We start from the raw sequence: 25,470 nt of genomic DNA, 5'->3' as shown, positions 1-25,470 counted from the left end.
TTTAGAAACCAGGTTTGCTGGGAGAACCTCCAACGATGCTGCTGCAGACTGTGCTGGGGATTGGGGTGATGCCAGCAGTCAGCTCAGGCCTGGCGACACGAGGAGAAGCTCTCAAGTGTAAATGACATTTTATTTTATTCATCCCAAATCTAGAGAAATGCCCAGCTTCAAATTCTGCACCTGATTTTTGCCCTCTATAGCAAAAGCAGGTTGTTAAATACTCTGTTTCCTCAGTTATTGCATTTTTTAGTACATTTGGAATATGGTTTTTTTTAGGGGTGAAGTTCTGTGGGGTTTTTCAAAGCAGGGAAATGTGAGTTGCTTAAGAGGCAAGTGAAGGCTTTTGTCTTCATTTTATTTTAACATCCAGTCTGGGACAGATGTCAGTTTTGAATGTGAATTTCTGTGCCACTGATGCTCTCATTTTTTATGAGGAAAGATCAGTTGGGTACTGGGATTGTTCACCTGGAGAGGAGAAGCTCCAGGGAGAGCTCAGAGCTCCTGCCAGGGCCTGAAGGAGCTCCAGGAGAGGTGGAGAGGGACTGGGGACAAGGATGGAGGGACAGGACACAGGGAATGATATTAAACTGGAAAGAGAGCAGGAATGGATGGGATACTGGGAAGGAATTGTTCCTGGGAGGGTGGGGAGGGCTGGGATGGAATTCCCAGAGAAGCTGTGCTGCCCCTGGATCCCTGGCAGTGTCCAAGGCCAGGCTGGAGCAACCTGGGACAGTGGAAGGTGTCCCTGCCATGGCAGGGTGGGACTGAATAATCTTTAAGGTCTCTCCCAACTCAAACCATTGCAGGATTTTCTGATCTTGTTTCCTCCACTGATCCATGTGTTCTGCAATGCTGGACATGCTCTGAGTCATGGCAATAACCAGGAGCAGGGAAAAGGTCACAGGGAGGGCAAGAAATGTCCTCTGAATATCCAGATTTTAATTTTGGAGAACACTTCTCAGTTCTTGAGTTAAAAGAATTCTTCCTCCTGCCAGCTGAGGTGGGGTTTCCCCCTGGGTTCCAGTCCAGCATCCTCTAGGATGTTGTTCCCAGTTTTTTTGAAAGCAACAGGAAGCACTAAGTAAGTTATCACAGGGAATGTTTAGAAAAGTCAAGAGTTTGATTGCAGCAGCTTGAAACTGAGTTGTTTGCTCGTGGGATGGCAGAAGAATAAAAACCAGTGAAGCAGATGTGTGGCTGTTCCCCTCCTCCCTCAGCAAACCCCACAAGCAAACCCTGTGGGATAAATCCCCTGTAACAGCAAAGTTTCTCCATTTATGGCTGCCTGCAGCCTCTAACCCAGCTCCCATTCCAGCAGCAGCAGCAGCAGCAGGGATGGGCATGCTGCCATTCTTCCCCAGTCAGCACATTGTTGGACAAGCTCTTCCCGGGCCAAACAATGCTCCAGACAAAGAGGCTGCTGCGCCGGGATCGGGATCAGCAGCGGCATTGGGATCAGCGCTGGGATCAGCACTGGGATCACAGCCCTTCCTGCGGGCTGCCCGCTCCAAACCACCCAGCCAGCTCAAAAACCCCGACCCAAACCCGGGGGTAAGTGAATGCAGCAAAATATTGCCTCTTCTGCTTTCCTGTTTTCTCTTTTGTATTTGAGCTGCAACTGCGTTTTCGGTGTAAAATCTGCTGCATCCCAGGAGCATCCGTGAGACAGCTTAAGGTCATTGCAGTTGTGAATAATAGGGAGAGAACAATGCTGCTCCTTGGTGGTCCAGCTGGATGAACAAAGGGATCTCCACAGTGCTGGAGGGCTTTTTTTTGCCATGTGTTTGCCTCATAGTGTTTGATGATGAAATTTATCTCCGGGGCAATGTCTCTTCTAAAGGGTGAAAATTGGAGTCGTGGATGAATTTCATGAGTAATCAGGAGCAATTCTGGTGGTGTGGGGGTCTTGGGGTATCCAGGTGATTGTGTGTGTGTATGTAGATTTTCCACTTTTAATTATCAGTGTTTTCTAAAATATTATTTATTCCCTTGGAGTGAGGTGTGGGGGGATGATGGGATGGGATTTGAGTGGTCTCAATCTTTCAGAATTTTTTTCTGCCATTAACAAAACTTACCTTTTTTATAATATATCTAAATACTTCGACGTTTATGGGCAAACATGTGCTTAATTCAGATCAGGTCATGATTTTCCTAACATTTGGCCTTTATTTCCTTGTGTCTCCAAGTGAAAAGAGTTGGTGTTGTCTTGGCCATGTACTTAATGTTCACTCCCTGCATCTGGAATTGTTAGAGTGATTGTTATTCCTTCACTTGCATATAAAAGGTTTTCTTTTGTTTGTTTGTTTTGTAATATCCTTTAGGAACTTGCAGTCTGAAGAGAAACATTCCTGCAGAACTATTTGGATTAAAAAAGTGCAGCCAGTGTGTCCAGATTGTTGTCCACAAAATTGACTTCTAAAGTTTCATTTTATTTCAAAACTTTCATTTCAAAAAATGAAAAAAAAACTTTCTTTTTCATAGGACTAAGCTTTTTCCAAGACCCTGCTGGGTCACTTAACCTTATTTCTGATAAACTTGATATGAATTTAATGCAAACTGCCCTGTTTTTCAGACTCCCTTGAAAAACCAGACTTCTCTGCTTGGGGAACCCCCAAAAGAAATTCGGCTGAGCACCAACCCCTACTTGAATTTGGCAAGTGTTTTGCCTGGTATCTGTCTGCCAGGTAAGCAAACATTTCGTGGGTTTCACTGCAAATTTCCACAGCCAGACTGTGGCAAATGGTTATTCTGTTTATGCAGTAAATTCATTGACCACAGCATTTATGCTAAAGGAAGCCTTGTAGTGTGTCTTAAAATTGCAAAGTAATTTATCCTGATGGGGAACTTTTAGAGGTAATGGGCTCACAGACTTCCAGAAGCCTTTCAATTATTAGCAGCACTGACTGATCTGAGGCACAGCCTAATCTGAAGAGCCAAATTTCAGTTTTAATCCTGGAATAGAGCCCACTTAGTGTGTTTAACCCAAGGCAGGTGTTGATTCAAACTGTGTGTCCTTGTGTTGCCAGCAGCAATTGCCAGCAAAGCCTCCAGTCCTCCGCAGCAGAACAACCTTCCAAACAGCGTCGTGGATGCTGCAGTGTCTCAGGGAACTGCATCACAACATGCCATGGAAAATTACTTCCCTTACTCCCAGCAGCCTGGGGAATACCCACAGGTAGGTGTTCCACACCCTGCTGAGTCTCTGGGCTTTCCTGCCTCCTCTTGGGGCTGAACCTCTCCACTGACACTTTATCTTTCTCAGAGTAGGTTTAGCACAAAGAACATTCCCTGCCAAAATTGCAACCCTTGAAAAATTGCTTCTTGAGAGCCTGAACTCGGGGCACTCACTAAAAAATGACTTCTCCCAATTTCTGCCTTGGCTTTTGTGTGCTTTCAAAACCAGGGAGCTTTTCTTTCTGCCTTCCTGAGGAGTTTTTAAGTCTTGAACTTTGGCTGGATCCCAGGGAAGAGAGCTCTGCAGTTGTGCACAGCCTGGGGAATGTTTGCCAGCTGTTGCAGCGCACAGGATGTGCTCCCCATGTGCCCCATGTGGGGATCAGAGTGTGGCCATGAGGTGGAGGGTCTGGAGAGTGTTGCAGTGCTCAGAGCCACTGGGAAAGAACATTCCCAGATTTTCATTAACCATCCTGAGTCTGTATAAAACTGTAACTGGGCAGATCAAATCTGAGAACTGCTTCTTCCCCAGACTGTCAGGGGGGAGGCAGAAACTCTCCTGGGCTGCTGGCAGGGAGATCTGTGTGCTCCCAAATTCCTGGGAGTCAGGTGGCTCTGGAGCATGAGAGGGTTTGGATTGGGAGTGTCCCAGCCTGGCCAGAGGGGTGGAGAGGACAGAGACACTGTACAGAGCAGGAGCTTTGCCAGGGCCAAGCACCTCTTGGATCAGATCTGGTGCCTAAAGGAGCTCCAGGAGAGCTGGAGAGGGACTGGGGACAAGGATGGAGGGACAGGACACAGGGAATGGCTTCCCACTGCCAGAGGGCAGGGATGGATGGGATATTGGGAAGGAATTGTTCCCTGGGAGGGTGGGGAGGGGCTGGGATGGAATTCCCAGAGAAGCTATGGATCCCTGGAGGTGTTCCACAGAACAGGAATTGTCTCTGCCTCACTGCCAGGGCAGGGGTGCCTCCTGCATTTTTTAAGCATTTTAACTAATTTTAAATGTTTGATTTGAGCTATATCCCTGGTGTTAAAGGTGTTCTGGTGCTTCTTGGAGAGCTTTGGGTTGTAAGACTTGTAGGCAGACACAGGAGAGGATTTTTGCTGCTCTGTAGGAGGCTCTCCAGCAGTGGTACCAACACTATGCTCAGGCACATCCCTCTACCCAGGCCAGAGTGGATGGCTTTGAAAATGAAGCCTCTGAGGTGAGAAAGAATTTAATTTCCTTGCTGTTTCCACTGGCTGTTGCTCCCATCAGCTTTGGGACACTTGCTTGGAGTGCTGGTAGTGGTAGGAATGAGGGCACTGCATGGTCACTGCTGCAGGGCAGCCCTGCACCCCCTGGGCTTCACACCCAAAATATCCCTCTGGAAAATCCCACAATCACCTGGAGAGCTCAGGAGTATATTCAATATTCCAGCCAGGAAGCAGCACACCACAATGGCATTTCCCATACTGAATTTCCCAGGACTGAAGGGCTGTTTTTTGCCCAAGCCAAAATTTCTGTGACTGAGGAGAGCACTTTTTAAAAGGGATTATGTAAAGTAAACCATCCCAAAATCCCCCATTTTGCTCCAGGAATTGCTGCATGCCCGAGCTGCTGTGAATTGCACCTCTTGTTACCAGCTGAGTGTGACTCAGGTATTTATCTCATACCTGCTGAGAGCTCATCACTGTAGCAAAAAAAATTATTAAACCTTTTTTCCTTCCACTTGATGGATCCCATTGTGCATTCAGGAATCTCCAGGTGGATCTTTCCCTGACTACAGCACCTGCCTGCAGGTAGTGCCTGCCCTTTTGAGTGGAGCCCAGGGATCCCAGCCGGGCTTGCAGCCTCCTCCAGCAAACCCCTTAAAGAAGGTGAGAGAAGGAGAAGGAGCTGCAGACGCTTCTTCCTTGTCTGGTGCTGCCCCCGAGTGGAGCTTTCCCAGCGCATCGCTGCTCCACACAGCTCCCAGGAACGGCAGAACCACTTCCAGTGCCCTGCAGAGCCCTCCTCCCTGGGGATCAACTCCCCTGTGTCCCCAAACCCACAGGCAGAGCAGGGCTGGCTGTTTGGGAGCTTCTGGCAGTGATGAGTGTGCAGAGATGCCTGGAAGGAGGCAAATAAAGCAGGAAGGGAAGGGAGGAGAAGGAGGAGGTGGATGTGGTTCACACAGGATTGCAAAGGGTGTTTGCCTGACCTGCAGGTGGTTTGTTTTGGGATAGAACCTCTGAAGGGAGAGAGCAGCTCAGGGCAGCACCCAACAACAGCCCCACTGTAACACCCTGCACTGGATCCTGGGGCAAACCACTTTAAAATGCCTTTTCTTTGGAATTACAGCCATGTCAGCTGCAGCCTGCTTCAGCCAGGCTCACTGAGCAAAGCCTCCTTTGCTGGTTCTCCGGTGAACATTTCATTTTCATCAGTAACAGGAGTGGGAAATGCTGTGGCAAGTGAGCCGAAGGAGTCAGACCTTTGGTGTCACCTGGCATTCCCACCTGGAGCGCTGTTCCTGGGGAGGGTGGCTGTGGCTGGAGTGTCACCTGTCTCTCGCCCCCAGGTGGCCCCGAAGCGCAGCTCCTCGTACCTCATGTCGTCCCCCGAGCCCAGCCCGCTGGAATTCCCGGCCCCAGGCTCCGTGCGCTACTCGGAATCCTCCCTCAAGAAGAAGCGAGTGTATTGACGATTCCCGCGGATCCATCGGTTCCCAGCCCTGCCCGGGGAGGGAAGGCAGCTGGGAATCTCTCTGTATTTATTGCTGCCTTAACTTCAGCCAAGGAATCCTTTCTGTGTGGGGTGAGTGTCCCGAGAGGAATCGGCTCTGTCCCGGCACAGCCAAGGACACAGGACCTGTGTGACAAAGGTGGGGACAGTGCTGGCTTTGTCACCTGTGGGCTGAGGGACAGAGCACAGGGACTGGGGCAGCTCCAGCTGAAAGCAATAAAAACCCAGAGGATGGAAAGCTGATCCTTTTCCAGTCCTCAGCCTGAGGAAGTTAAAAGAGGAAGTCTTGATAGTAATTATTTTGTATTTTTTTAACTCAGAATGTGGGGCTTTTTCCCAACCTTCCTTTCTCCAGGATTAAGAGTTCTGCATTTACAGCCTTTCAATTTTTAATATTGTTTCTTAATCCTGGAATGGAGCGATACCAAATGTATTCCCAGAGCCTCAGTGATGGTCTCAAGAAATACCTGTTCAAAGGGAGATGCTATCCTGTGCTGCCTTGGAATATTCCCTGGGATCTGGAGAGCTGCTCCTTGGACAATGGAATAACTTTACCTGGTGTTAGGCTGACAATCCACAGCTTTTCCATGGAGGAAGCAATTCCCAGTGTGTGGCTGCAGCATCCTCCTTGCACAGCTGTGTCCCAGCTCTGCCTGGGCCACCCCACATTGTTTCCCAGTTTTGAGTGTATTTTCCCTGTTTTTTTAAAGACTTTTTGTATTTTTAGCTTATTCTCAGCTCTGGCTCGAGTTGTTCTTTTCTGCCATCAGTCCTTGCAGCTGGAGATGAGCACTCCTTCCTTTTGCCAGCAGTGGTGTGACAGGTAAATGAGGAGTTAGCCTTCCTTCCAAGGCTTTAGCCCTCATCCCAAGGCTTTAGCCCTCATCCCAAGGCTTTGCCTCCTTGGAATGCTGCTGCAAACCCGTTTGGACTGAGCTCACCGAGGCCAGGAGTCACCTCCTCCTCCTTTTTCCTTGCTAGAGAACCCTGTGAAGCCATTTTTCAATGCTGATTTTTTTTTTTTTAATTAAAGTCTTAAACTTTGCCTTTCAAGCTTTGGGATGTGACCAGGATCCACATTTTCAAAGCTTAAAAAATCCCAATCAAAATCCCTCCTCCCTCAGCTGCTGGAACTGCTCCACAACCAGGGGCCAGGAGCTTTGCTGGGATTCTGCCTGTATGTATTGATAAAATTCACTTGTAATATTTTGTTTCAACTGTTTGTATATGCAACTTTCTCAACTTGTTACACTTTTCAATGAAAATAAATTGTTGGTACTTCTTTCAAGTGGATTTGTGTGGGAGGAAAACAGCCCTGGACTCCTGGAGTCAGGTAAGGTACAAAAAGGTTTGTAAAGAACATTATTCCTATCAAAGTTCCATTTTAAAAGCTCTCCTCTGTTTAATTTCTGATTAAAAAGGGAGGCACATGGAGAAAAAAAAATTCTTTATTAGATTTGTTTGTATAAAGAGTAACAAAGTGCTTACAGATTGAATTCAGCTTTCTAAGTGACATACAGAAACAATAACACTGTAAAAATAAATCTGACCTCCTTGGAGCTCATAATTACAATTTTTTATATATATTTATATATATATATATATAGACTTCTTTCTCTTATTGCCAAAACTTGAGTATCTCTTCAGAGCCTTTTCCAGCTCCAGGTGTGGTAGGAGAAATGATGGCCCAGGTTTAGGAGTTGGAGCAGCAGAAGGTTCCAGTTAAACCACTCATGGGCTGAGCTGCTGAGTCCAAATGTTCTTGAAACAATTGGTGTTGGAGGGATTCTCATTCCCTGGGGACATCCTGACTGCTCAGGCCTCTCTTTTCCTTTGGGAAAATCCCCCCAGATTCTGCCCATGGAGTTCTTTTCCATCTCCATCAGTTCCTTCCCTGCACATCCCTCAGCAAGAGCTGAGAGCTGCACGTTCACCCCTCCAGGCTGCATCCCCTCTGGAAGCTCCAGGGGGTAGAATGTGGGAGTGGAGTTGGGAAAAGCAAATTATTTATCCCAAAACTGGGGTTTCTGACTGAAACCCACCCCTCCACACTCCCATGGGTGGTGTTTTAGAAGGATTTTTAAAACACCTGTAAGAGCTCAGGACTGGGACCTGGTGGGGTAAAATGAGCTGGTAATTTTGCCTTCCCTATATTTTTATGCCAAAGTTGTTTGGTTTGTTGTTAGAATTTAAGTGCATGTGAAGGGTATTTTGTCAGCCAAATTGAAAATGATGAATTGAGCTCTCTCCTGTGCACTGGCTGAGGTTTGAGCTGAGAAATGCAGAGGATTTTTCCAGCTCACATCATCCATCAGGACAATTCCAATTGTGGCACAACCAGAATCACAGCAGGATAAACTGCCCTGCAACAACAGCAGCAAAGGGAGCTGCAGCTCATTTTGCCCAAACCTTGAAATTCTTTTAATCCAACTCTTAAAATCTGTTGGCAAAAGAATCCTTGAGAACCACATCAGCCCAGTCAGAGTACAAACTACAGGAGTTAAAAAAAAAAGGAATAGCCTTGGGCACATATAGTTTGCTGGGCATTTAAAGTCCTGCCAGTATAAACACCAAAATGAATTACATTTTACTCATAATTGTTTCAAATCCTTGGATCAGGTTGTAGAAGGAGGTGCGCTCGTCGTGTTTGTAGATCCAGCATTTCCTCATCAGCTGATCCACCTGGCAGACAAATGAGACATTTTTAAAGGGGTGAAACACTCCAGTGGCTTTTCCCAGTAAAGACAGTGGAACAGTGAACAGAAACACCTCAGGTGTCCAGCAAGGAGCTGATCTGAGGGGTTTGTGGCACTTCAGGCCTTAAAACTACACCAACGATCCACCTGCTGTGCTGCACCCCAGCAATTGCCAAAATCAGCATTCCCAGTGAATTCTGATGCATCCAGGTACTACAGCAAGTCATTAACTCCTCTGAAGGGACACCAGGAACTTGGGAATGTTAATAGCAAAAAAATTGCTTAAAACAATGCTTAAAAACCTTGGAAATGCCTTTTCCCAGCACTCCTGGGAGTTTTCTTACCCAAGTGGCCAGGCCTGCAAAACCAGGAGGAGTGACACCTCTGGGGCTGAACCAGTGCCCTGATGGGGAGCATCCATCCATCCATCCATCCATCCATCCCTCCATCCATCATCCATCCATCCATCATCCCTCCGTCCCTCACCTCCTCAGGGCAGGTGGGTGGCCTTGGCAGCCTCTTGTCATCCTGCAGGACTCGCACAAGCCGTGCCACTGTCATCTGTCCCTGCGTGGGGCCAATCATCTTGAGGAATTCCTGTGGGGACAGCGGGATCAGCTGGGAATCCCTCACTCCAGCTGAAGGACAACACCAGGGTTGTTTCCCAGGATAACCCAGGGGCTGGTGGAAGGTGTTCCCCATGGAAGGGGTGGAACGAGATGAGCATTAGATCCCTCCCAACCCAAACCAGACTGGAATTCTCTGATTCCTCCTCTTCTTGCCAAAAATGTTAATTTTTTTTCAAAGATGGGGTTGAAGCAGCTGTAGCAGCCATTTCTCTCCCAGCCACTTACTGCCATGGGGCTGGACTCTGAGTCACAGTAGGTGAGGAGTTCGTAGAGAGTCACCCCGAAGGACCAGACATCCGAGGCGATGTAGAACTTGCTCTGCAGCAAACACTCTGGGGCATACCTGGGGACATGAGGGACAGCATGAGCCCCAGAGCTCCCAGCCCTGCTCACACCCAGCCCCACAGCTGTGTTTGCAGAGCTCCTGCACATCAATCAACACAGGATACCAAGAGTAAAAGGTAATAATAACAAAGGTGTGTTCCACAGCAAAGCACTGTGAAACTAAACCCAAACCCAGAGCAGGGGGAAGATCACGCTCTCCTGGTGGATCTTAGGCCTCACAAAGCCAGGAGGAGCACTGAGGGTGCCCCAGAGGCACAGGAGCAGCAGCCCTGGCAGGCAGCCTGGCCCCAAGGCCGTACCAGAAGACAGGGCTGTCGCGGTCATCCTTGACGGTGTAATATTCCTTGTCTGTCTCGATGGCCTTGGTCAGGCCAAAGTCCCCAATCTTGACTCTGTTCTCACTCTCCACAAGGACATTCCTCGCTGCCAGGTCACGGTGCACATACTGACAGGAGCCCAGGTAGTCCATGCCCTGCGAGAGAGGAGAAGGAACCTTTCATCCTCAGCTCTCCCATTTCAATCCCAGTTTTTCTCCAGTTGATGCTTCACACAGCCTGACCACGCTCTGCACTCACATCTCCACCCCTTTAGACTTCACCTCACCCCTTCCCTCCTGCCCCCACCCATTCCAAGTGCTGCCCTCCTTCCTAACACTCCAAATCCTCCCACAGGAACAACTTTTCACAGCAAACTTTTCAAGCAAAGGAACCTCATTATTTTCCTGCTGCTCCTTGTGCCAGCAGCACCTGAAACATGGGAGAGATTGCTTTAGGATTCAGATCCTTGGGGACAAAGCAGGAGAATGGGTTTGTTCCTGATGTTTTCATCCCCCTCACTGTGCTGATGGAACAGAGGAGCTGCAGGCTCAGGGCCAGCTCACCTTGCAGATCTGAACTGCATATCTGAGCAGCTGCTTGAGATTGATCTTGTTCTTGTTCCGTGGGAGATACTCCTTCAGGCTCCCAGAGGGAAGGAATTCCATGATGAGTTTAATCCCACTTCCTCCTAAAAACAGAGCGTGTTTAGTTTGCAGACCCTTCTCACATCATGAACACCAACACCTTTGGTACAAACCCAGAGCACTGGTGGTGTTTGTATCACCATGGGCTCATTCCCATCATCCAGCCCTGAGCCAATCCACAGGAAAAACTGCCTCAGGCAGGACATTTCTGAATTTTAAAGGAAAACCCATACACTTCCTAATATTCTACGAGATTTACCATCTTCTGTGCAAATGCCCTTGTATTTGACGATGTTGTCGTGATAAAGATTCCTCAGGATTTCAATTTCCTTCTTGAGGTCAGCAATGTGATTCCCTCCACTCTCTGGCTTCAGGGATTTCACTGCCACCTGCTCCCCGGTGTTGTCACCTTCTGGGTCATATCTGCACAGCTCCACCTTGCCAAAGTGGCCCTGGGTGGGACAGAAAGGAGATCCTTGAGGACAACATTCAGACAGTGCCACCCAGGCACCGACTGGGTGTTTGTGTGACACAGACACTCTGTGGGGACAGCCAGGAGCACTGCCTGGGCTCTGTGGGTGACACTGCTCTCACCTCACCCAAATCCCGGATCCTTTTCAAGAACCTCTTCTCAAAGAGAGTGGGATCCACCTCGGTAACAGGTTTCTTCTCCGAGACAATATCGGGATCTAGGAGGGGAAAAACATCCCAGGTCAGATTCCTGCAGGGTCTCAACACTCCAAGGCATCCTTGCTCTATTCCCACTGTCACATCTTTCCTTCCTTAGCTCCCTCCTGCTTTCTGACAGGGAATCCTCCATCCTCCAGTGCCTGTCTGGATCTGCTCCCAGACCCACCCCAGATCTCTCTTGGTGAACTTCCCACCCTGCAGCAGTTCCTCACCTTCCATGAGGCTGGAATGAGGTTTGTTTAAGGTCCCTGCCAAGCCATCCCACTCCAGGATCCCATGATCCCTGCAGTGTCCCCTGTGCCTTACTCTGCTCCTCCAGCTTGTTGATGTCCCTCATGATGGCCCTGAAGAAGGGTCTCTGGTGGGGGTCGTAGTTCATGCACTGCTTCATCAGATCTGCCAGCTCCTTGCAGGATGGTGTTGCCAACACAAAGTGCCCCTCGTAGAACCTCTCCTTCTGCAGGAACAAACGGGAATTCCATGGATTTGAGCTTCCAGAACTCACAGTTCTGAGCTGGGGCAATGGTTGGACTCGAGGATCTCTGGGGTCTTTTGCAGCCTGAGCAATTCTGTGATTTTACCTCAGAGGATGTGACCATGAAATCCTTAACTCTATGTTAGCTTTGCCAAGGAAATCCCTTTTCAGCTGGAAGTCTTATCTCCTACTAACAGAGAATTCCTTCTGTGCTGGATCTGCAGGAACCACTCAACACCCAGGAAGTGTTTCAAAGGTGCTGCAGATTCCTCCTTTCAGAAGTCATTTCCTGCCAGGTTTCCCCAGTTCTTTCTACACCAGGAAATGTTTGCCAAGGACACACTGGGTGCTCCTCACAGCCCAGAGAGATCCCAGCTCCAGGGCAGGAGGGACAAGGCTGGGATGGCATTCCCAGCTCTGCACAAGTTTGTGCAACACAATTTTACCTCTGCTAAGGTCTTGTCTTTCAGTGGAATTTCTCCATTGTAGCAGATTTCCCACAGGGTTGTACCAAAGCTCCACTTATCTGCTGCAATGCTGAGGTTTTTGGAATCTTCAACACACTCAGGTGCAATCCAGGGGATTCGCTCAACACACTCTGGGATAAAACACATTGGGAGAGAATATCACAGGAGGGGAAAACCAGCCTTGAACTGAATTCTTCTGCTCTGAAAGAAACTGAAGCTGCAGAATTTGTCCAGTTTCAGGGAGATCTTGATTCTCAAATTCCTGTTTTCAGAAGGATGTTCTGTGGCTTTTATAAACTCATGCCTGGAGCCACCCACCAACTGAGATTCCTTCTGCCTCATCCCACTGGACACAACATTTGTAAAGAGAAATTAATGTCCTGAACACGCCCTGTGTACTTCTAGATCCATGAAAGCTGATTATTGTATTCCAGAGCTAGTTCTGGCTGCTCTAAATGACATTTCTCCCTTTCCCCTTCCCTGGGGATGTGATCCCTGACCATACCTTGCCTGGACAGCACTGTGATGGGAATTCCTGGGTCACTCAGCTTTATGAAAGGTCCATATTCAGTGTCAATTCCCTCTCTTGCCAGCAGGATGTTCTTGGTGCACACATTCCCATGCACCAAATCCTTATCCTCCTGCAGAAAAGCAGGGAGAGAACAGTGAGTGCAGAGAGCTCAGGAAGCTCTGCAAGTGCTCCAGGGGATATCTGAAATACTCCAGGCTGAAATCCTAAATTACAGCTGGGAAGAAATTGGAGGTAAAGAAGGAAAGGAGGAGGAGGGAAACAGAGTGTTCCCACTTCAGCACTTTTCCTGGGGGGAAATGAAATCCCCACTAGGCCCCAGTGCCTTTGCCCAAGTGCCTCTTACCAGGTAGCTCAGGGCACTTGCGAGTTGTTTGGCCACTTTGAATTTCCATGGCGTTGTGAGAACTTCGCTTTTCTTGTGCATGAACAGATCCAGAGGCCCAAACTCAACAAACTCTTCCACCATGATATCTACAGAGGCAGTGCAGAAAGTCAGTGCTGCAATAAACTGTCTGGAGGAATTTAATTTCTGTTCCCACCTCCCCCCTGTGCCCCCAGCCCAGATGGTTGGAAAATGTCTTTATTTCACCTTCCCCAAGAAGGGGAAGGTGTGCTCAGAGCCCACATGAAAAGGCTGAGGGCTTCATGTAGTAAAAGAACAATAAACCTGGAACCATTTCAAGGGGAATTAGCAATTAGTTTGTATCCACACTGGATATTCAGTGTGGCATTCCAGCCTCAAGGCATGACCCTGGAAGGCTCTCCCGCAAACACAGCATTGGAAGGGGACGTTTATTGGGAGAAATGGAATGTCCAGCTTCTCTCTGGAAAGCTCCAGGGGCAGCAGCTGCCAGCCCATGTCTCTGCCAGGCTGTCCCCCCCAGCTGTCCCTGCCAGGCTGTCCCCCCATTCCTGACTCACTTTCCACGTCGCGGACGCAGACGCCGTGCAGCAGCACGATGTGCTTGTGGGACACCTGCCTCATCATGCTGGCTGTCTCAAAGAAAGCCTGGGGAAAAGGGACACAAATCACATCAAACTGCTGCTCCTGGGGCAGCATTCCCAGAGTTCAGCACATCCTGAGCCCCACGGAACCACAACACAGCAAACCCCTGGGTTTGCTCACATGGGTGCCTAAAGCTGGGGTGAGCTGCACCTTCAGCATTTTCCCCTTCCCAACCCTTTTAAAAAAAAGTTATCCATGGACAACACACAAAGGAAAAACTTGCCAAGGAAATGTCTCTGTGGCTGGGATCCAGGACTTTGAGCAGGACTTTAATCTCCTTTTCGTTCTGATATCCTTCGTTCTCATCGTCTTTGAGGCTGAGGATCCCTGAGTAGATCTGGGTTCTGGTGCCTCTTCCCAGGTGTTCTCCCTGAGACACAACAGCAGAGATTTGTCAGACAGGAAGCCAACAAGATTTACACAAATACTGCAATCTGCACTTTTTTCTGCCTCTGCACTTGATGGTTACAGATTTATATTTGTTCCAGGTAGAACCCAAAGACAGTTATTTTTGGTTCAGTGAGCTCTGAGCATCCTCCCCACGAGAATTCCTTGGATGTCAATCCTCCATTAACATCCAGCAGCTCCCTGGGATTGAACATTCCCAGACTAAACACCAAATGAATAAACAACAACTGAGCTCTCATTCAGCTGCTCCTGAGGTGATCTTTAATGTGTTTCCAAAAGTGAGAGGAAGTAATATTTCAGTGGAAGGCTTTGTTTGGGGAAGCAATTTCCTCCAGAATAACAGAGGGTTCTGCCTTGGGATATTTTTGCAGGAAGCCTGGACTGTAAATACACCAATCCAAACCCAATCTCTGTCTACAGTGATGCAACTCAAAAACCCCCAAACCTTTTTATTTCCCAGAAGAAGCCAAGTGTACAATTTAAGGGCTCTTTTAGAAACATTAAGTCTGATTTAAGTGTGTCCAAGCCCTGTGTGTTTGTTGATGTTTATTCAGATGACCTGAATAAGTAACTACAAACAAGGTCTGGAAATTTGGGGAAGTTTAGAACACAGAATTCTGATTGTTTAGAGCTTTTGAATACTTCACCTTTTTTCACTGTAGGGTATTGCCTTAAACCTCTGCTTCTCTGCTAAGTCAGGCTTTAAAAAACACACCCACATTCAGCAAAAAGCCAGCTCTTCAGACTCCCAGGAAATAACCTTAAAACCCCTCTTTTCCCTTAGAAAACTGCTTAAATATCAATTTGATTTCCAGTGAAAGGCATCACTCCTAAACTTCCCCTCTTTGTCCACACAAGGCCATAGAAATATTGGGATTTGGAATCAGAGGCTTAAATCCAAATAAAGATGCCATTAAGTTTTGCTGAGGGGAAACTGAAGTGGCAGAAGCAGCCAGAATGGGAAGATTTGGGGTCCCTGGCTGGGATCAGGGTGGATTTGGGGTCCCTGTCTGGAATCAGCGTGGATTTGGGGTCTCTGGCAGGGATCAGGGTGGATTTGGGGTCCCTGCAGGGATCAGGGTGGATTTGGGGTCTCTGGCAGGGATCAGGGTGGATTTGGGGTCCCTGCAGGGATCAGGGTGGATTTGGGGTCCCTGGCAGGGATCAGGGTGGATTTGGGGTCCCTGGCTGAGATCAGGGTGGATTTGGGGTCCCTGCAGGGATCAGGGTGGATTTGGGGTCTCTAGAAGGGATCAAGGTAGATTTGGGGTCTCTAGAAGGGATCAAGGTAGATTTGGGGTCTCTGGCAGGGATCAGGGTGGATTTGGGGTCCCTGCAGGGATCAGGGTGCATTTGGGGTCCCTGCAGGGATTTGGGGTCCCTGGCAGCACTGCAGGAAGCTCAGCCCCACCTGCACGATCTCCTCCTTGCGGATGCGATGGAAGCTCAGCTGCCCCATGGAATAAACTGGCTGCCACTCCTGAGCCCTCTTGGTTGCCACCAGCAGGTTGGAGATTTCTGCAAGGCAAGGGGAGAAAATATCCTTAAAGTTTGCAAAGAAACTGCATTTTCCAGTGACAACACGGCTGTAAATGCTTCTGCATTTAAATCCCCAAAAAGGGAGGTAAAAAGGGATTTGGGGTTGAGTTCTGCTCTTTGTTCAACAGGAGAATCACTAAAGCACAGCAGCATATTTATATTTTAAATACAGAGTTGTCATCAGCCAGATAAAAGTTGATACTGAGCAACTGAACAGTTTCCTGCACAAAGACTGGAAGAGAAAATCCCTGTCCTGTCCATGGAATCAAACACCCCACATCCCCTCCTGCAGATCCATCTCCTTTCCCATGGGCAAAGGGAGTCTCAGTCCCTCCTCACCTCCTCCCAAATTCCCTCTACTCTGGGAAACACCACCAGTCTTCCCAGGGCACTAGAATTCAACTGGGCAATGGGGAAGGAGCAGAAGGAAAAGACTCAAAAATCCAGTGCTTCCTCCCCTCTGCTGCAGGGTGCATCCAGTTTTGGACATGAATTTTGCCTTCCAAGTATTATTTATTGGGAGAGGATGGATTGGGATGGGTGTGGCCATCTGGGCTTCCCACAGCTCTGAGCAGAAGTTGGTGCTGGGAATAAACCATTCCCTGGAATTGTGGAAGCACCAGGAATAGCCACACCCTCCAAACTGCTTTAGTCCTGCAGCCCCTAAACTTCGTCAGGAATAGCTGATTAAATATTCCAAAAGAAGGAAAAAACCACCAGGGAAGAGGCAGAAAAGGGAACATGCACTGAATCCTGTTGGAACTAAAGCCAGTGAGAAGCTGAAGTGGGTAATCAACTCCCTGAGATATTTGATTTGATTCGACCCCAAATGCAGCCATCAAAATGTAACCAAATGTCCAACATCTCCCTGCTCCAGACAGCTCCCCAGTTCTTTCTGCAGGCTGTGCTGAGCTCAGGGAGTCTCCCAGAGCCTGAGAGCAGCAGGTGATTGCTGTGGCTCAGTTTTTGCTCAGTTATTTCCAGCAGGAGCCCTTGACCAGCCCAGCACAATGCCAGCCCTGTGCTCTGTCTCTCAGCACATCAGCTGCAAGGCACTGGCAGTTCATAGCAAACAGCTCCCCAGAGGGCTGGCACTGCTCAACAGCTGCCTCATTGTCCCTCACATGGCATCACTGAGCATTTCCCCTCCTGGACATCAGCTGGGAGCAAAACCCTTCCCTGCTGCCTCGTGCAGATGAATTGTGGAGCAGCAGCTCAGGGAGGCAAACCCAGCAGGGTCCAACCCTCCTTTCCCCTCCTCACAGCTGTCTGTGGCACCTGCTTGGCTTTTGGCACAACTCCTCCTCCCCAGACTAGGAAGACACTTTAAATACCATTTCTTAAAGAGCTTCACACAAGGGTGCAGCACTAAAAATCCATTTTAAAAGCTTCCTGTTGCTGGAGTTTGTTTTCTTTGTGCCAACAAAACCCTCCAAGGCCAGCATACCTCTGGGTCTGGGCTGGCAGCACCTCTTCAGGGTGAAGCTGATGTTGTCTGTCCGAAGGATTTGTCCCTTCAGGTGATCCATGAGGTCTTTCAGGGATGCAAAGGATTTGTTTGAGCCATGGAGGAAATACCCTCCTTTCTTCACCTCGATCTGGAAGTTCTTGTAGGGCCCTGAGTTATTCATCACCTGGAGTTGGGGGGAAAGGAAGCAAACAGAATCACTGGAGGGAAAGAATGTTTGGGAAGTTATCAAAGCTTCCCAAATCCTTGGCAGTCACAGGCAGGACCAGCTCATCACCTGCTCCTCAGCCAGGATCCTCCAATCAAACCACAACAAAGCAGAAAAAGTCCTAAAATTCCTGGAATTGTCACTCCAAGAAGAGCAGCAACATAAAGATGCAATCACCCAACAAGCCCAAATTATGGCTTTTGGGTTTTTTGCAGAGCCTGAGAATATATGGAGGTTTTGCCTCTTCTGGAGGAATGTTCTCTTCCCTTGGTCAAGAGAATCTGGAGCAGGGTTTTGAAATCTCCAAACCAGCCAAAGTGCCTTTCCCACCCCAGAATTTCAACCAGTGAAAGGAGATTTCAGGGTGGTGCTGAGATCTTCCAGTTTCACCCAGAGGTCTTGGGGAAGAGCTGAACTTCCCCATCTCAAGAGCTCTCAAGGTCTCCCCTCTGCAGCTTTGGGTCACCTTCCCTTCCCTCTTTTCCAAGACAAAATTCCTTTCATGTTTCACTGCCTCAGCTGCTCTGATAATTTGGTTTATTGCAAATACCTACAGGAGATAAATCCAGTATCAAATATCCCTTCCTGACTCACCACTGAGCTCATGACCATTTTTTCCTTAGAGAAGGATTGTTATTATTGTTATTATTATTATTTATTAACTATTTATCATCATTATTATTATTGTATGAACACTTTAAATATTTTCCCAAACCACCAAGTCAGCTGCAGACTTCCAGCTGAGTGTGGCAGTAAAATCCATCCAGGGAATGAAATCCATGCTCAAAAAGGTTCCAGGGAAACTGAGCCATGTTCAAGGTAAGGTGAAGTGACAAATTCTCCATGTCATGAGTTTGAAATGCTTCATTTTCACCATGTTCCTGCACAGTTTTATTGGGAGGAATGGAGAAATTCTGGATCTGATTAATCCTATTTGGAGACACACCACAAAGGGCTGGAAAAAAAAGCCAATTCCCTCCAACAGAGATGAGGGTGACTTCCCCAAGGTCAAAAACACATCCTCAGAGACTCCAGGGAGCAAATTCCTGCTGGGAATGGCAGAGCTGACTGTACCTCTGAGCCTTCCAGACACGTCACTGTCATGAGGATGTGGTTGAAGTTGGTGCAGCTCCACCTCAGCACATACATCCCCACCTCATTGCCCTCCTGCCGCAGCTTGTTGATGGCATATTCCGTGCTGGAAGGGAAGGGACAGTGAGGAAAACCAACAGGGAGCACCCAGAAAGCTGTTCTTGAGAAGGAATGTGAGAGCAAAGCTCTATTTGGGGTGTAACAGCAATTTAGAAATGTTGGTGTGATTGTTAAACAGGATGAATGGTGTGTTGCTCACATAGGGCTGCACAGAGTAAGGGAGGAGGGATTTATTAAGGGGAATTCTGCATCCAGCACTCTGCAGGTGAACTCCTGGATTTCCACATCTTGCAGCTTAAGCATAAAGGGAAAAGCCACACAGGTGGGTGGAGGGAAGAGAATTCCTTTAGGTATTTGAAACCCCAAGGCTTTGCTCATCCATCCAAGGACTCCCTGGGAAGTGCAGAGACACTTCCACTCCCTCCCTAAAATATTCCCATGAGTTCATGGAGGAAACTCTTGGAACATTCCTTCAGTGCAGCAACTCTGGGTTTAGAGATGAGTACAGAGAGAAACACTGATTTTTCCCTTAGCAAAACTGAGTTGTTCTCCAACCCTTCGGCAACCACCACCCATCCAAACCCTCCATCTGCCCAGGGAGAGGAGCTCCCCGAGTGGAAAAGCTCCAAAGGCAGAGCAGGACTGACCAGATGGGCCCATGGCAGCCGTTCTTGATGTTGTGCTGGATGAGGGGAGGAGCCACATCAGTGCACAGGTAGTGATGAGCATCTGCTGTGAGCCTGAAGTAGCCATCGACCAGCGAGGCAAAGGACAGCGCCTCGGCATGGCTGCTCAGCACCAGCTCCTGCAGGACACAGGGACAGGGGGATCCTGACAGCTCTGCCAGGACACAGGGACAGGGGGGATCCTGACAGCTCTGCCAGGACACAGGGAGCACAGGGAATCCTGACAGCTCTGCCAGGAATACAGGGAACACCCAGGGAACACCCAGGGAGCACACAGGGAACACACAGGGAATCCTTACAGCTCTGCCAGAAATACAGGGAACACATGGGGAATTCCCTCCCAGCTCAGCCAGGACACAAGGAACAAGCAGGGAACACACAGGGAATTCCCTCCCAGCTCAGCCAGGACACCTCAGCAGTGCTGGAATATTGTGGCTACAACACGTTAGGGTTTGCTGAGCCAATTCTCTGCCCTCCCCACTCCCTGCTGGATGGAAATTCCACTTTCTGGCATCACGAGCTCTGGGATTGCACAGGGAATCTCTGAGGGAGTGTTTGGCACCAGTGTGGACACAACTGCACCCTCCCACCCCCAGTGACCATCTCTGCCCTGCCCCAAGCCAAGGGCACCATATTTGGTGTTATTTGCACTACAAATGTCCCTCGAGGATGTTGTCACCTTCTGCCCAACCCCACTGTGTCCCCAGGGCTCCCCAGGGAAGGGAAAATGATCCCAGGCTGGTTCTCACCATCCTTTTGTTGTCCTGCTTGTTGATGCTGACTCTGGACTCCTTGATGACAATGTGGGTGATTTCAGGGAAATAGGAGAAGTTGTTCCACGTCTCCCGAAGTTTGTGTTTTTCTTCCTCCTTTTTGGTTTTGCCATCGGATTTTTTCTTCTTCTCTTTCTCTGTCTGTACAGGCTGCAAATATAAAAGGATAAATGGATAAAAGCATTAATAAAAAAGTATTTTTAGCACAGTGTTTTTACTCTGAACCAAAAATTCTTTCTATAATTATAGAAGAATAATATAAAATACAGAAGATAATGTATTATGTGTATAATAGAATAAGCTAATGTATTTTATATAAGTTTTAATATATAGAATAAAGCTATTGAATTCTGGAATGCTTTTTGCTTTTTCCATTTTCCTGGTAAAAAGGTTGCCCACGGAGATTGTCCAGTGTCCATCCTTGGAATTTTTCAAGATAAAAGCCCTGAGCAACCTGGTTTGGAAAAGCTAAGCCTAAAAAAGGGGGTTGGACTTCCCTGAGGTCTTTCCAAGCTGGATAATCCTGTAATCTATGAAAGCCTCTCCAATCAAAAGCTGCTCTGCAGAGTCTGAAGATCACAACTACTTTTTACCAGCTGTTATGTCCCAAAAAAATCCCCTAATTCTCATTTATCAGGGGCTACTTACACTTGGCTTGAGCCTCCACTGAATCCCATTGTTTCCTGTCACCATCACCTCATACTTCTCATTGTCTCCACAATTAAATTTATTGATCTCATTCTCAGAAAAAATCTGCAAATCTGAAGTCTCAAAAATCTCTGCCCCAAAATATTTGGTCAGGATCTCCATTGTGGACAAATATTTCACTTTCAGGTCCCGTGGGGTGACGCTGTTGTTGCAAATGGTTTTGTTGTTGAACTCCTTCAGGAAATGCTTGAAAACGTTATTGATGCGAATCCTGGTGAGGAAATTCCTCTGCCTGATGGTTTTGTTCAGAGTTTCAGGGATGTAATGCTTGTAACTGGAAGGAAAAACGAGGTTTTGGGTTAAATTCCTCCTGGGGGAGGAGCAGAGCCAGCAGGGACAGGGACTGATTGATTGATTGATTGATTAACTGATTGATCCCAGCTCACCTGATGTCCTTGGGGAGCTCTGGCAGCTTCACATTTTTCTTGATGGCATCGTGGGAGATGGCCAGGACAGCCATGCCCAGACACTCATTCTCGATCTCATGCACCTCCTGCTCGTTCTTGGGGTCCCGGATGGGGGCCAAGCCCTTCACCAGGTCATACTGGCCCTAAACAGCAACAAAAACCCCAAATTACCCAGCTGGTCTTTCCCAGAGTCACCAAACCATCCCAGGATCCCAGGCTGTCCTTGGGCAAGGAGAAGCTGGAACCTCATCCCCTTCTTTACTACACCAGCCCATCAAAAATTCACTTTTTTTTGTAATTATCTACAGAAATCACCACCCCTGGGCCCTTTTAGCACCTTCAGTATTTTTTTTTCTGGTCCACAAAAACAACCTTGTGTCTCTGCTTTACCTCTGCCTTTCCCATCCAAGTCTCCATGAATTCATGGATTCATCTCTAAGCCAAGTCTTGCTCTGGGACAGCCTGAAAAGGGTTTGGCTGCCAGAGAGCAAAGACATTTCTGGGCCTTGCTGCATTCATGTTTCTCTGGAATTCTCTTTCATTGTGGTTTCCCAGCTAAACAAGGACTTGCTGGAGCAAATCCACATTGTCTCTTTTTCTGAAGGGCAAAGTCATTTCCAAGTCTGAAAATCCTGCAGGAATTCTACTCAGAATGAGCAGTAAATGAGTTTTTCTCGGTGCATTCAATGTTCTCATTTCATCATCCTGAATTTTCTCATTTTTTGTGAAACCAGGCAGCTTCTGGGCTGAAAAATCCCTTGGAAGGCACAAGAGAAAGAGCAAAAGTGCAGGTGGGGTTATCAATCTTTATCACCATGGAGTTATCAGTCAGTTTTTATCAATGTTTTAACACCAACCAGAGAAAAACCTCATTAAAAGGACACAGCCCTGCCAGGTTTCCCTCAGCTGCTGCTTCCCTCCAGCACCACAATGCCCAAATCCTGTGGGAATGTCTCACAAAAGTGATTGGCAGCATCTATATCCACAAACAATTCATTTTAGAAGAAAACATCTATACAAATAAACCCCTTTTTGCACTGTGAGAGTTTCTTTACAGCTTCTCCTGTCATTAATTTTTTCATGTAGCAAATTCTCTTTTCTCCACCAGGCAGCAGCACCACGAAAACTCTCTTCAGTACCAGCAGGTCATGATGTGCATTTTAGGAGTTTGAAAAGAGGTTCCAGAGCAGAACATCACGTTTTTCAAGGGAATACAGTATCAGAGACAATCCCAACCTGTGCAAAGATGTATTCCAGAGAGTTGGCATCGAGGATGGGAGTTCCTTCTGGAGCCAATTTCTTGTCATAGGCCTTGGCCTTCCTTGGGGAATGTCTCCACACTGAGGGCTCATTCTCACTGGTGCCATGCCAGTTGGTGAAATAGTATCTGGCAAAAAGGAAAAAAAAAAAAGGAATAAAATGTCACAACTTTTGGGGAAAGCTTCCATTTCCACAAGTATTTTGAAAGGCAGATCAGTTATAAGCAGAAATAGGTCAAATTTCTGCCTGAAGTTTGTCTTAAGTGGTGCAAATCACATTCCTGGCCTGAGGAATAGGGGAAAATGATTAAATTATTGTAGATTATTATACAATTTTTTCTTTTTTTATTAGAGAGATGGAGCACCTTTCCTGTGAGGAGAGGCTGAGAGAATTGGGATTGTTCACCTGGAGAGGAGAAGAGCTCAGAGCTCCTGCCAGGGCCTAAAGGAGAGCTGCAGAGGGACTGACAGTCCAAACCAGCCTGAGGTTGACATTTATAAACCCCAAAATCTGGAGTGGTCAAGGCTGGAGTGTCTCAGCCTCAGTGCACAGTCAGGATCTCCAGCAAAAAAAAAAAATCAATATTTTTAGTTAAGCTCTCCCTAGGCAGGAACTCCTCAGGAACTCCTTGGGCTGAAGACTAAAGAGCAGAGCAAAGCAAATCCTTCTGAAATCCAAAGGAAATGACTTTGTTTCCCTATTCTCCAGCAGAAGAGGAATCAGAGCTAATAACTCTCAATTCTTTTGTTATTTCCTGAAAATAATTATGGGGAAAGTACTGTGCATTGTTTGTAATTGAGAGGAGAATTTGCTCTTTTCCTACTCTACTGCTCTGATTAGGACAACATTCAGGAATGACAAAAACAATTAGAGCTCCATTGTTTGAGGGATGAGGAAATAAAGGAGAATCTTTTCCTTGGGAAGATCAATGGATCTGTGGGAGTAAGGAACAGATTTTTGCAATTCCACCTCCAAAACAGGAACAGGAGCAGAAATTCCCCCATTCCCAGGAGATGGAAGTGAGCTGGAAAGGAGATTCACTCCTTCTTCCCAGAGCTCCCAAAAAATGGAGTTATCCCAGAATGGGCTGGGAGGAACCTTGAGGATCATCTACTTCCAAATCCCACCAGAACTGGATTTCTTTTCCACACCAACAAACAAACCCAGCTAGGAAGAGTTAAACTCCTCCTCCTCCTCCTCTGTGTGCCAACTACTCCAGGATATTACAAAACACTGGGGTTTCTCATGCTGTAGCCTATTAAAAATAAATAAATAACTTGAGAAAAGTGTAAAAAACTCAGGCTGCTCCCAAAATTTCAGTGAGAAATCCTTTAAAAACATTACCAAAAGTGCAGCAGCAGCTGGCACTGAGCTGGTGAGGAGAGGAGGAGGATGGAAAGTTCCCACAGCAAACAAAAAGCTTTCAGCAGTGGGAGAAAAGTCCTGTAAAAGCATTTCAGCCCAATCCCAGCATTCATCTGAGAGAGATCAACTCCAAAGGACAGGACTAAAACCTATCAGTGGCATGAAAAATACCAATTATTTCATTGCTGAATTATCATACACAGTTAAAACACTGCTCTAGGAAAAAAATCTCCAACCATTCTCCTTTTTTCCAGAGGAATTCTGCCTCTGGCAGAGCTCAGAACAAACAATATTTCCCAACCCTTTTGCTCCCAGTTCTGCAGCACTGCCTGCTCTCAGCTGAGATGCTTGAGCCAAAATCCACAACAGAAATAAATGAAATAAAGGAAAACACCACCAGGACACAACAGTACTCCTGGGGAAATGGGAATCTTTGGATTTTAGTGCTTAACTCTTTCTGAAATGTGTCTGAAATTATTTTAAATCCATATCTTTGGCCCAAACTTTGCCAGTTTTGATTCAAGGAGTACAAGGGCCAAAAGAGATTTCCCAGCCAAACTTAAATCCCAACTCCCAAAGCTGAAAAAAGGAATAAACCACCAGAATTTTCAATTCTGGAAAGCAGGGGGTTTTGTACAGCTTCATGCTATGAAATGGTACAACAGGGAAAAAAAAAATCAGAAGCTAAAGATCAGCAGAAATTAATTTTGTTCATCATTATTTTCAGGAAATAATGGTGTTTATCTACACAGCTGCTTAGATCTGACATCAGCCAGGGTTAAGTCATTAATAACACGAATTAAAGAAGAAAAGAAAACACCCCAGCATCCTCTTCCTCCTCCAAAAATAGGAATTATCACTACTGAAAAGCAAAGATCAGTCATTTTTCCCTGTGGCAGTTCATCCAACAATAACAATTCCAGTCTGGGATGCAAAGGGAAACACCTCCAGCTCAAAGATCACCTTGGCAGAGCTTCTCTTTGCCTCTCCCTGCATCCCAAACTGAGCCAGGCTGGGGGAATATTATTGACAAAGTTATTTTCTTACAGCTGGCCATGGATGAATCAATATATCTGTTCATTTCCCTAAATTCTGGATTCATTACTCCTGTAAGCAAAGTTCATTTCATGGATTTTTCTCCTCTATTCTGCACTTAAAACACTTACAGAATAAAAATAATAATTTTTTTTAAAAAGTATAATTACAGAATTCGTGCAGAATTAGATTTCTATCAAATCCTAAAAGGAATAGGAAGGCCAGAATTCCTGCCTTCATTCCCACCCTCTCAGCCCCAAAATTTCAATAATCCATGAGCTGCATTTCCAGGATGCCACCTGGGGTAAATCTCAGCTCAAGATCCTGGGAATAATTTTATTTTTCCATGCTTTCTCCAGCCCAGTCCTTGCCACCCACAGTGAGGTCACACAAGGAAGGATCCCTGACAATCCTGGAGAATTCCAAAAGCAAAATCCTGGTGCTTTTTCAACTTAAAATTCCCACTGACTTCAGGAGGAATTGGAACACTTCAGATGGAAATTCATCCATAAACTGACACAAACCCCAGTGGGTTGGAGGCAATTTTCCCATGAACTTTGCCCTTGTTCACTCCCAGCTCTGTGTAGACAACTTCTCATGGTTTTTCACCTTCTGGACCTTTTTCCCAAGTTAAATCCCAAAGATGAAAAGGAAGATATTTTAAGGAGATATTTTAAGCTCCTGCTGCTCCTCTCTCCCCTAAGCTGGGCAAACCAAGCTGCTGCTTTTGGTTTTGCTTCCCTGCTTCTCCAGGGAGCTCAGGAACAGCAGGAAAT

The 25,470-nt window shown here is 47.1% G+C and overlaps 2 protein-coding genes across 6 annotated transcripts in view; one reads left to right on the top strand and one right to left on the bottom strand.

The window, feature by feature from the left end:
- The first annotated feature begins 9 nt into the window (after positions 1–9).
- On the top strand, positions 10–7,165 carry LOC146422031 (ribonucleoprotein PTB-binding 2-like). 5 transcript variants are annotated; one of them, XM_085046794.1, is made up of 8 exons: positions 10–117; positions 1,319–1,551; positions 2,573–2,684; positions 3,027–3,175; positions 4,293–4,382; positions 4,756–4,818; positions 4,915–5,037; positions 5,721–7,165. In XM_085046794.1, exons 1-8 carry the CDS (start codon positions 36–38, stop codon positions 5,841–5,843), a joined length of 975 nt encoding a protein of 324 aa, XP_084902920.1. In that variant the 5' UTR covers positions 10–35; the 3' UTR covers positions 5,844–7,165. The 5 variants fall into 5 exon arrangements, with proteins under 5 accessions (XP_084902920.1, XP_084902918.1, XP_084902917.1 ...); XM_085046792.1 differs by having other exon boundaries at positions 12–117; positions 1,316–1,551; positions 3,030–3,175; XM_085046791.1 differs by having other exon boundaries at positions 12–117; positions 1,316–1,551.
- A 151-nt stretch (positions 7,166–7,316) lies between these two features.
- Positions 7,317–25,470, bottom strand: part of LOC146422030 (tyrosine-protein kinase JAK1-like) — a 29,085-nt gene continuing 10,931 nt past the window's right edge. Inside the window, exons 5-25 of the mRNA XM_085046797.1 lie at positions 22,271–22,421; positions 21,014–21,177; positions 20,568–20,901; positions 19,896–20,069; positions 19,108–19,265; positions 18,383–18,506; positions 17,080–17,266; positions 15,505–15,611; positions 13,909–14,055; positions 13,601–13,688; positions 13,023–13,150; positions 12,653–12,788; positions 12,127–12,278; positions 11,512–11,662; positions 11,110–11,204; positions 10,775–10,967; positions 10,435–10,559; positions 9,854–10,026; positions 9,435–9,552; positions 9,067–9,177; positions 7,317–8,566 (exon numbers count right to left, since the gene is read on the bottom strand). Of these exons, the coding sequence (XP_084902923.1) occupies positions 8,465–8,566; positions 9,067–9,177; positions 9,435–9,552; positions 9,854–10,026; positions 10,435–10,559; positions 10,775–10,967; positions 11,110–11,204; positions 11,512–11,662; positions 12,127–12,278; positions 12,653–12,788; positions 13,023–13,150; positions 13,601–13,688; positions 13,909–14,055; positions 15,505–15,611; positions 17,080–17,266; positions 18,383–18,506; positions 19,108–19,265; positions 19,896–20,069; positions 20,568–20,901; positions 21,014–21,177; positions 22,271–22,421 (3,118 nt within the window). The 3' untranslated portion in view covers positions 7,317–8,464. The remainder of the gene's footprint in view (positions 8,567–9,066; positions 9,178–9,434; positions 9,553–9,853; positions 10,027–10,434; positions 10,560–10,774; positions 10,968–11,109; positions 11,205–11,511; positions 11,663–12,126; positions 12,279–12,652; positions 12,789–13,022; positions 13,151–13,600; positions 13,689–13,908; positions 14,056–15,504; positions 15,612–17,079; positions 17,267–18,382; positions 18,507–19,107; positions 19,266–19,895; positions 20,070–20,567; positions 20,902–21,013; positions 21,178–22,270; positions 22,422–25,470) is intronic.

This window comes from Lichenostomus cassidix, unplaced genomic scaffold (genome assembly GCF_008360975.1).
Source record: "Lichenostomus cassidix isolate B80296 unplaced genomic scaffold, HeHo_3.0 HiC_scaffold_510, whole genome shotgun sequence".
NCBI lineage: Eukaryota > Metazoa > Chordata > Aves > Passeriformes > Meliphagidae > Lichenostomus > Lichenostomus cassidix.
The sequence above is the reverse complement of the archived record's forward strand: the minus strand, read 5'-3'. Positions and strand labels throughout refer to the sequence as shown.

Coding starts and splice junctions, on each gene's coding strand:
- LOC146422031 (XM_085046791.1), top strand. CDS start 36: ATGCTGCTGCAGACTGTGCTGGGGATTGGGGTGATGCCAGCAGTCAGC. Junction 2,685..3,026: donor GCCTGGTATCTGTCTGCCAG/GTAAGCAAACAT, acceptor TTGTGTTGCCAG/CAGCAATTGCCAGCAAAGCC. Junction 3,176..4,292: donor AGCCTGGGGAATACCCACAG/GTAGGTGTTCCA, acceptor GCTGCTCTGTAG/GAGGCTCTCCAGCAGTGGTA.